The sequence below is a fragment of the Branchiostoma belcheri genome, unplaced genomic scaffold (assembly GCF_001625305.1).
Source record: "Branchiostoma belcheri isolate BF01 breed outbred unplaced genomic scaffold, Haploidv18h27 scaffold1, whole genome shotgun sequence".
In the NCBI taxonomy this organism is placed as follows: domain Eukaryota; kingdom Metazoa; phylum Chordata; class Leptocardii; order Amphioxiformes; family Branchiostomatidae; genus Branchiostoma; species Branchiostoma belcheri.
Genome location: NW_017802379.1, coordinates 6,383,186 through 6,394,215, shown reverse-complemented (window position 1 = coordinate 6,394,215; position 11,030 = coordinate 6,383,186). Strand labels below are relative to the sequence as shown.

The window sequence follows — 11,030 nt, the reverse complement described above, 5'->3', positions numbered from 1 at the left end:
CGACCAAATCAAAAGTGCGTGCGATACCGAAATGGCCTGCCTGGTCGTGCAAAGCCGCTAACGTTTCATGCTGTAGGGCACGTGGCAGAATTAACTGGTGGGTGGAGCCCTCCGGGTGGGGGGTGGGTGTGACCCTATGTAACACCCCATCACGGAGATCTAGATTATCCCAATGTGCAAGAAGTGCGACAACGTCCCCTTCTTCTCTTACTCGTTCTTTGTCAGTCGGTGGCTTGCCGCGCCTGACATAATACAGAACACGTTCTAACACGGGGTCGTCCCGCTGGAGGTTACGCAACTCAGACGCAGAGCGGCCTGGCCACAAGGGCGTGCCACCACGTGGTCTGCGCTGCGCAGCTGACTTCAATACTCTAGCTACCAGAGGGGCCTCAGGCGGGGTGTTCTGAGCTAACATAACACAGCATTCAAATGTTCTCTCGGCGGGAATGTATAAATCTTCCGCACTCTCCTCCACGTCACCAGGACGCGGGATGCGCGAGAGGGAGTCAGCGTTTTGATTGGACTTGCCTGGTCGATATTTAATGTCAAACTCAAAGTTTGCCAGCTTGGCCGCCCAGCGCTGTTCGACGGCGCCGAGAGAAGCAGTTTGGAGATGGGCCAAAGGGTTATTATCTGTGAACACTGTGAATTTAGAACCCACTAGATAGTCCTTAAACTTCTCCGTTACTGACCATACTAGGGCCAACAATTCTAGCCTGAATGAGCTGTAATCGGCGGCGTTCCGTTCGCTCGGCCGTAGCCCCCTGGAAGCGTAGGCAATAACCCGTTCTTTATTGTCCTGAACTTGAGAGAGGACCGCCCCTAAACCTGAGAGACTAGCGTCCACATACAGAGTGAAGGGAGAGGTAAAATCTGGGTACGCCAGGATGGGGGCTGAAACAAGCTTGGCTTTAAGTTCGTCAAAGGCCGTCTGGCACTCGTCGGTCCAAACAAATTCTTTACTCAGGGCACAGCTTGAGGAGGGCTGACGGAGGCTCTTCTTCTGCGTGTGGCCTGCCAACTTATGCAACGGGGATGCTGTATGGGCAAAGTTGGGGATGAAGCGCCGGTAGTATGAGCAAAACGCGACAAAGCTGCGGACTTCGCGGGCATTTTGCGGGACAGGCCAATCACGGACGGCGGCCACCTTGTCGGGGTCCGTCCCGACTCCCTCCGCGGAGACTCGATGGCCGAGGTAATTCACTTCCGTAGCGAACAGGTTACATTTACTGGGTTTTAGCTTAAGGCCATGGTTAGATAGGCGAGTCAATACTTCGTCCAATCTATGTAAATGTTCCTCGAACGTTTTGCCGAAGACAATTACATCGTCTAGGTAGATCAGGAGGGTCGTAAAATTTAATTCTCCTAACACACAAGTCATCAATCGTTGGAAAGACGCCGGCCCATTAACTAGGCCAAAACTCAATCGATTAAATTGGAAAAGGCCCCAGGGGAGTGAGAAGGCTGTCTTCGGTTTGTCCGCCTCGGCTATACCTACCTGGTAATAGCCTTGCGCAAGGTCTAAAGTAGAGAAGTAATTCGCCCCGACAGGCAGTCGAGGGACTCCTCTATGCGTGGAAGCGGAAACGAGTCACGATGAGTCCTGGCATTTAATTTACGGTAATCAATGCAAAAACGGAGCCCCCCACATTTCTTCCTTACTAGAACACAGGGGCTAGACCAGGGACTTGTGGAATGTTCAATAATGCCTTTATCTAACAGGTCAGCCACGTGGTCCTTTACCTCTTGGTACAGGGCGGGCGGAATGCGCCTGTATCTCTCCTGACAGGGGGGCGCGTCCCCTGTGTGGATCTCATGTGTCACCGTTTCGGTGAAACCGAAATCAGAGTCGTCTTTGGCGAACGCGCCCTTATGCTTCCTGAGTAACGCCGCCAACTGATCCCGCTGTTCGGGAGTCAGCTGAGAATCATCAATGTCTAATTCAGGGATGATCTCCCTAAGGTCCTCCGTTCCGCCGTCCGGCGCGTCGGAGTTGGAATCTTGGGCGATTAAATCCACGTGCACGCTGTGGGGAGTGTTCTGGCTAAATCTCACGGCGTTCTCAGATTCACGTACTTCTTCCGCCAGAAACATCTCCCCCATGACGGCGTGGCAACCAATGGTTATATCGCGAAGGGTAATGTTCGCTACGCGCACGGGGCATCTTCCGTGACTAACTCTAGCATACGTTTTGGCAACCAAAATGCCGTTCGGCAAGACCCCGTTTTCAGGCGGCTCTACGATTACCTCATACGGGTCATCCGAAGGTCGGGCTCTACAATAGATAACCATCTCGTGCCTGGCTGGGATAACTATATCATTCCTGCCCGGCGCCCGAGCAAAGCCCACCCGGCCATTTTCATCAGCCAGAGTTTGTTTACGTTCATGTGCGCGTAGGGCCTTCTGCCACGCCTCTCCCTCCTTGCCGTAGAGGGAGGGCATTGACGTAGCTAGATCTCTTTCCGGGGAAAATGGAAAGTTTACACCGGTCAATCACGTTGGTCCCTAAAATAACAGGGACACGACTACTACTGTCATCAACAACCACAATTCCTACATCCGACAATGTATGTCCAAGAATCTCAACAGTCATTTCTGCGAACCCAACCTGCTTAATAGGTAAGCCATTGGCAGCCGTGATAGACAGCCAACTGCTGGCGTCCTGCAGCCGCTCCCCCCTTTGGCCGAAGTTGCGAAAAAAAACTCTTTGCTAATGGTTGTCACCTGGCTCCCAGTGTCCAGTAGACACTCTACTGGGACCCCGTCAAATGCTGCCGAGACAACTGGCTGTCTCCCTACAGTCCTGTCAAATAAGCTATCGTGATTGCCCTTCTGGCTAGAGTTAATATCTACACTACATTTATACAGAGAAGCGTGCGACCTGTCGCCTCGTCCCACCCGGCCGGCTTTGCTAGGTGTGGGACTAGCTAGTTTCCCTGTCGGCTGGGGGACGGGGCAGGGCTTGTGTACATGTTAGGGCGGTACGAGCCCTGGCCCTGCGGTGCGAAACATTCGCGCTCGAAATGGCCGAGGCCATCACAGCGGCGGCAAAACGGCTGCCCGTCGGGAGACCACTTGTCGTCGGGACGGCCACGTGGCCTACGCCTAGGAGGATTTTGGCGGGGCGCGGCTCTGCTGGCCGACCTGCCCCTTAATGGCGGCAAGTTCTGCTGTTAACCTTGCGACTTGGGCGCTCAAGGTGTCGTCGCTCGGTACTGCACTAGGGCTCCCTGCGCTCTGAAGCGCCACCTTCATGGTGGGTTCGGCCCTAACCTCGCTATCGTATTCGCCGCTCAGGTGCAACGCCTCTTCCCTGACTACCTTGAACTCAACGTCTTCCTTCTCCCTTACAAGTCTAAGTAGATCTTTCCGTAGACCCCGGTCATGCAAACCCGCGATGAATCTATCTCTGAGGGTACGATCTGGGGCAGGGAGCTGCTCGCTGTCCTTATCATTAGCGCGCCGAAGGACGGTGTTCAGTGCGAGGGCGTACTGTCTAACGGACTCCCCCGGCAGTTGCTGCCGCCCGTAAAATGCCTGGATCAGGGCCGAAAATGGGGCCTTATCCGCGTAGGCTTCTTTCAGATGGGTAAAGACCAGGACGACGTCGTCCTTGCTAGCGTCGTCTAAAAGCTGTAGCTGAGTCTTGGCCTCTCCGATACAGGCGCGGCCGACGAGGAACCCTTGCTGGTCTTCAGGGGTTCCCCACACTTTAAAACATCTCTTACACTCTAGCTCGAACTGTTCTACAGACAGGTCGCCCGGTTTAGAGGGCAGCCCGGCGAACTGGGGCAGCTTCCTATCGGTGGCCATGACCACATATTGTGGCTTGTCGTCCCCGGGCATCGCTAGCTAACAACTCCTTGAGGTTATTCGTCAACAATACAATCAGTCACTAAGGTGGCCAAGTCGTCACGTTCCCGATACCCCCACAAGTAACGGTCTCACCTTGTCACTTTGGTAGTCGTCCGTCGGAGTCGTCCCCGTGCAGGAAGCAAGATGATTTGTTTTACCCGGATCCTGCCGACAACGCCATGTAATAAGCAGCCAAAGAGAGAGGTGGAGAGCTCTCGATAGAAATGAGAACAGACACAGGGTGTTGACGTGCCGGGCTTAGCTCCTTTATTTTGGTGTCGTTCTTCCAGCTGCTTCTACCGTCTGTTCTGCTGAGCCAGGGCTCCCCTTACTTTTACTGACTCTGGCCCTGCCTATCTTGACATTTGATCGATGGCTTACATGTGGTTTTCGGGTGACACGGATTCTTGGAACGGTGAAGATAGTCAGGAAGTGGTTAATTATTACATCGTGTGCTGACCAGTGGCTAAACATATTTTGCTCTCGTTACATTTACACCTCCGTGAATTATGGCAAAACTGAAAGGAGGAAATAGCCCAATTTTTCAGCAGTACCAAAGGATTAGATTAGAGTCTGCTTCTCTAATAAAATTAAACATGTACACAACTGTAGCAGTCATGGCAGTAGGGCTTTTCAAATAAAGGACCTGATCTCTGCTTGAAATCTGATGAAAATTTTCAGGTAAAAACGTAGATTATTTACAATTTTGCAAGGTCGAAAATTGCTTGTGGTCACAATTTAAATACAGTTTTGACCATATTAAAAGTCAACATCACACTAAAGTCTTTCCAAATTGCCTTCAAATTTTCTGACAATTTGCAATATTGCAGGTGCATTTCAAGCCCTACTGATTGAACTTCCAATAATGCGATATCTAAAATGCCATCTGGACTGACCGCTTGAGTGCCCCCAGCTCAATGAGTACTGTTAATTATTGAGTATATGCATTAAAGAGTTATCTACATCTAGAACATTATATAACAGGTTATGTAACTCATAATTGATCTTCTATGCTTACATATTTTCCCTCTCATGATATTGTCTGTCAGAAACAACTGGTGCTCCTTTCTGGAAACTTAACAAATACAAAATTGCCCAGCTCTCAATTAAAAAAAATAAGAAAAGATAAAAAAACTGAAGTTCCACTGCAGTACCAAAGCAAGTCGTCAGGGGGCCCCAATTTCAAACAAATCTAATTATACTAATTATAGTGAGCTCTCATCAAGTCCTACCCACCTACCAAATATCAAGAAAATCCATTTGAGCCTTCTTGAGTTATCTTGTTTACAGGCAGACAGACACACACACACACACACACATACACACACGCACACACACATACACGAATGCCTCCAAAAATATAACCTTCTTGGCAAAGGTAAATACATATATATATATTTGGTGCACTAGCACTAGTAGCAAGCAGTTTCTACGCTCCACACATAATGACAATCGTGCGATGGATTGTCCAAGGTGAGAGCCGTCCCCTACTGAGTACTTCAGTGCATGAAAAAGCCAGATAAGGTACAGTTACCAGCTAATCTTCACGTGGTGGACCCTCTAAGGTACAGCCGTGAAGGCTCTCAAATATTACACATTTATCACTTAGAACCTTTCCCTTGGTACAGCAACCCATGCATAACTGTAACGATAAGATATAATACATTTTCAACTTTTCCTGAATATATGTACCGCTTGCAGCTTGTTATGAATCATGGAGTGTGCATTATTTCATCTTGTATTCCATATGCGTTGCAAAGGAACTTGAGAAATAATTACTCTTGCCTGTACGTGCTGGTTTTATGTACGAATTATGATCGGCGTAAAGTGCTTTTTGCTTGTTGCTTCAATTTAACGAGAGGACCTTTTAACATAGCTTATTATATAAACAGCCAAGAGTATCCACAAAAATGCTGTAAATAGTACTAGATAAGGATGATAGCGTAGGCACGCTATTATATCACTGTTAATGATGTACACTTTGATCAGGCTTAATATGTTCATAACCATTGGGGGTACAGATAGCATTCGGGAGACATAAACTACTAAATATGAATATAATCTGGCCCTTGGGTAGATAGCCTTAGTTGGAAGTGCTTATCCCTTATTAAAACCCATATTGCGATAGCTCTAATATATCTGTAAACACTCAAAGCGATTTTGCAGTAAGTGTATTAGCAATTTATTTTTAGCAGCGTTTCTCAATTTTACCACTTGCGAACAGACTTTTAGCTAGGATTTTTCTGGTGGGTGTCCATTTTTTTTATTGTATGCTATGCACAGTGAAGACGTGCTGAGTGCAAGATTTTAGGGGGGCTTTTTTGAAATTCATAATGCTCTCAAACACTACTTTCTGCATTTTCAGGTGTAAATTTGAGTTTTTTTCTTCAGTAAACCATTTTTGTATTTATAGTAAGGCTGAAGGGAGGCATGTGTGCATGGCAGGGGTTGGGAGTGGAAAAAATAGGGCGTCTTTAGGGTGTCCTACAAAAAAGTAGGGCGTCCAATTTCTTATTATTTTCAGTACAGAGCGTCCAAAAGACACCCTGGACACCCCCTAGCTAAAAGCCTGCTTGCGAACATACAAACCAGCCATCTCGGCCTGTATATATCATTTTTTCACGTGTATATCGTGCCATCTTCGCCAACACGAGTGCCCAGCAGAATATTACGATAGGGAATTTACAGAGCAATTCATGTTCTAAGCACCAATGATAAGTTCACGTACTCCAACATCAATCTAGCTACGCCGCTAAGATCCTTTAAAGCCTTAGCTGTGGGGAAAAGCATGGCCGCCGCGTTACTTTGGGTCAAGAACACACGCACAACACCGGCCTCTAATGTACCGCAAGACAGGGATCTTTTATCTGACCTTTCTGTTGGAGTACCGCCATGAATTTTACATGCATTTTACTTCACGGGAAACCTCAGGACAGTTTAATCATGCGCAAGGCAAGACAGCTCGACATTACCCTGCAATTAATGGAGCTTTAAACTAGGCAAATGGCAGCAACATATTCCTTTCCCGAGTAAAAAAAACATATATTTATGTTTCTACTTTATTTTATCCCTTTTATTTTATTAATACTAGTAATTTCTTTCATTTAGTTTTTTTAAATACAATTTTTAAACATTATTTTCACATTTTGGGGATGTTAGATGGCTTGTATCCGGGCATATTACCATTCATATTTACTAATTTAGTAAATTGCTATGGGTCAGGCTTAGGCCCCAATGGGTTATACAATCAAATTTCATTCCATACATGATAGAGGACAAATGCTACTACATGCACTTCTTGATACGATTACGAATGAGCTTCACAATTGAATGTACACAAATTCGATGGATCAACTACACTGTCTATTATATTTCTATACAGTTATATCTAGAACAATATAGCACAGATTATATTATGCTGCTTCTGTGACTACATTATCCCAGATTGTATTGTAAGTAATGTTACTTTGGCTACCAGGACTTGAAATACCCAACTGCTACCTGGAGAAAATTTTAAGGCTCAGAAGAATAAAATACACTGAGCGAACAACTCTATAACTAGTGCCAATTAAACAGGAGACCCAGGACAACAGGTACCCTGCTATTGCACCTGAGTCCCTCTCCAGAACAAAGAGAAACAAAAGCCCTTTGTAGTCAATCTAGGTCTTCTTTCAGACATTTCTGCTCTGAATAATGAATAGCAGATGCATGTATGATTAGTGCGTCTGTCTGTTTGACATGTTGTCAGGTAATGAGTACTTGGGATCCTCCTGGACAGCCCTAATGACCAGGTAGACCCCCCCGGGACTGTTTATCCTACTTTATGCTATATGCTGCACGTCATCTTATCCGGTAATGGCTGATGATGCATGGGAGGAATCAGATGTGTGCAATGAGGGAAAAGCGGCGTGTGGTGATGTAATGGCGCCGGTTGTCAGATCTGTAAATATTAACGATATTGCAGCGGCGTTATCCCTATTTCGAAGGCACGATGCACGCTACAAGTTATGGTCTGGATCAAGACGTATTCAAAAGGGAATTGCGGCGTTTGCTGAAGCAATGGCGCCAGATCTGTAAATATTAACGATATTACCATAACCTAATCGCCATGTTGAATGTATACTACTAAAGAGTTTGATACGGTATGCATAAAGATGTATGCAAAAGGAGAAGCAATAAGTCAGTGATGTAACAAGACCCGACCTGTGAATATTAGCGATATCACAGCACCGTAATCGCCGTGCGTTTGAGTACGCTTTTAATAAAGTTATCTTATCAGGGCCCTGCAGAATGTGCCTGGGTCTGACGTCTGTCCTTAATCCATACTTTATCCCTCAACTGCCTGTAGATGACAAAAATCACAGGAACGTCTTCTGCATGCAGATAGGAGGAGAGGCGTCAATAGGAGGATATTTACAGGGCCGTTACAGGGCTTACATAAAACTAAAGCTCTAACGTCCAGTGTGAATGGTAAAACCGTGGCGCGAGGTGGTGTTCGGAAAACAATCAGACAGTCAATAGCTGTGGTTGATGGATGGCAAAGTCACTGGGTACCGTTATTGGAAAGCTCTTCAAATTAACTGTGTTTTTTTCCGTCCTCCAACGGTAATTATTTGTGACAGGAATAGGGAGCACATGCTGCTTGGCGCCAAGGTATATTAGCACACAGTGTCACTCCGAAGCACTGACTGTGTAATTCTGTTTCTCATAAACCTTTCAGTCTTTCTACAAGAGAAAGGGCAAATTAATTCTGTCAAAAACAAATAAACGTCCTAAATGTTCCCAGGCAATACAGAAATTAACAATTAGACTGTAAGCTGCAAAATTGCTAGTGCCTATCATAGTATAATCTTTAATAAAACGCTGTCTTTTCTGGATGATACCATAGATTTTGTTGTAATTGGCTTGTAGTAGCATAATGGCTTTATGTAAATCATTCAGACGGTAAATTTACCAATCAATTACAAGAATATGTACATGTACCAATCAAACAGGCGATATTGAAAAAAATGCATATTTCTTCTCTGGATAAAACTACTAGTAATTGATATATCTTAAAATATTTTTCTCAATGATGATTTGCTTGATGTGCACAGGTTAGGTGTGACAGGTTGTTCAGTATAATATGATATAATGTAATGAAATAAATAATCCTGCATTGTCTGCAAGGCTGGTTTTACCAAAGGGTGGTTATACTGGCTAAACAGATTACAGAAATTCTTTTGACACCTGCAAAAACAATGTTATCAGTGATGACAGGTGTAATGTGATGACAGTATTTACAATTCCAACACAATGCATAACAATAACAATAGCTCTATCTGTAAACAAATACAATCCTGAGGACTTTAACAAATAAAAACAAGGGTTATGCATGTGTATTCAACATAACCATGTTTGAATAATCATTTTACCACAAGCAATAAACAAGATTATAATGTGGATTCGGTGAAAGTGACAATAGGCGTAGTCGGAATGAAATTATGCATGTTTGTAAATATTTGGCTGTTTCGTTAAAATGTAGTATTTTTTTCGATTTTGATATCCGTGTGAGGTGCAGATTTCAGGCTGAAGTCAGCACAACCTGTGAAGAGGAACCAAGCTGTGCCGAGTGGCCGCTAGATCGATCAGGATTTTAGAGAGTGGGAAAATAATAGTGGGGGCAATCCAGAGGTATAAAGCACTTCCAACTCCGTGATGTCAATACCGGAGTTGCGAGGCTCAAAGATCGCTCAAAATCACAACAACGAAGCACGGATCTGGTTCACAGATGCCTGCTTAGCCATATCAGCTCGTACCCGGCCAAAAATAAACCAAAACAGGGCCGTATTCTCGACATAGCGACCCAATTTCGACCCACCCCGGCATTTTTACATATCCACCATTGCACTGAGCACTATACCAGCAGCGCTACATCGGCTGGGTAGATGGCCGAAATCTCGCTAACAACAAAGAATTAAAGCACCAAAACTGGTCAGGATACTCACGGAAAGATGAAGAAGAGAGCAGAGCACCCAAACAACAGCAGCGTTGCTATGGTGACGGGAATATACTTGGTAATTTTACATTTCATTGTGAGGTTTCTTGCGCTAACCTCTGCCTATGCCACAGCACTGCCGACTGAAAATATTTATCCTCACGCGAAAGAAAAATAGTGCGAAATGATACATCAAAGCAAAAGACTTATAAATGACCTCAAATCACAACTGCAATATGATACTCACTTAATATGATAAATATAAAGATAATACTTATACATAATGCTATATATTTGTTGTTATGGTTAAAAGCGGACGGATATTTATGAAATTATTTCCCAGCAATTTGTCGCTATGCCGGTGAATTGTGGGAAATCTGCAACATGGCGGACGTCCCCGGTTCCGGGTCAATGACCTCCAGCAATTGCTCAACTTTATTGAACCCATCGGAGTATTTTACAATTTTCTCCTGACTTGATTCAATTAATCGATGATTTCTTTCTTTAAGTAATGCTGAACACGTCAGTCTTACCCAGTTAATACATTTTTGTGCATCTTAATGTACAGCCCTGGGTTTCAGATGCAGAATGAACTTTTACTTTTAAAGTGGATGCCTTGGCTTTCAAAGTGAAAGTTGCATTCTATGCGTAAAGTTACAAGACCAAAAAAATCTCCTTGGCGCAAACTGGCCAACTTCTGAAAAGCAACATAAAGGGAAAATTTTCTTTGGTTAAAGGTCACAAAAAAAAAGAAAGAATAGATCATTTTATTTTTATCTTTCGAACCAATACGTCAGGCAATACGTGTACATGTGCGAACTTGCATCCTACAGTTTGTCGTCCTGAACGCTTCAAGATCTTTCAAGAGAACTTTCCTGGGCTGAATAAACGATCGTGAACTTGTTTTGAATTAAAAGTCAACAAGAATTAAAAAGAAAAGGCTTGGAATGAAACACTCAGTTGCTTTCTTCATTCACCGATCTGGCTTAGCCGGGAATCTTAAATGTGTTAAGCTAATCTGTTTAATAGGCATAAACGTTTTCTGCCGTGGTCTGACGACTTAGATTCTTCTCAACACATTCCCCGCCAGTCCTCTGTCCAATCTAGTCTCCACCAGACTTCTTTTGCGGGGTGAATAAATCGTAGAAATCGGCCTAAAAAGGGTATTAATTGGGCCACGGCCCTGAAGCTTCTCTGG

General features: G+C 44.8%; 1 protein-coding gene across 6 annotated transcripts in view; it reads right to left on the bottom strand.

The window, feature by feature from the left end:
• The window catches only part of LOC109466052 (palmitoyltransferase ZDHHC5-like), a 32,129-nt gene extending 22,127 nt beyond the window's left edge, over nt 1–10,002 (bottom strand). For all 6 annotated transcript variants that reach the window (XM_019763626.1, XM_019763657.1, XM_019763615.1 and 3 more), the window contains exon 1: nt 9,843–10,002. In XM_019763626.1, the coding sequence (XP_019619185.1) occupies nt 9,843–9,928 (86 nt within the window). In that variant the 5' untranslated portion in view covers nt 9,929–10,002. The remainder of the gene's footprint in view (nt 1–9,842) is intronic.
• Between the last annotated feature and the right edge of the window lie 1,028 nt (nt 10,003–11,030).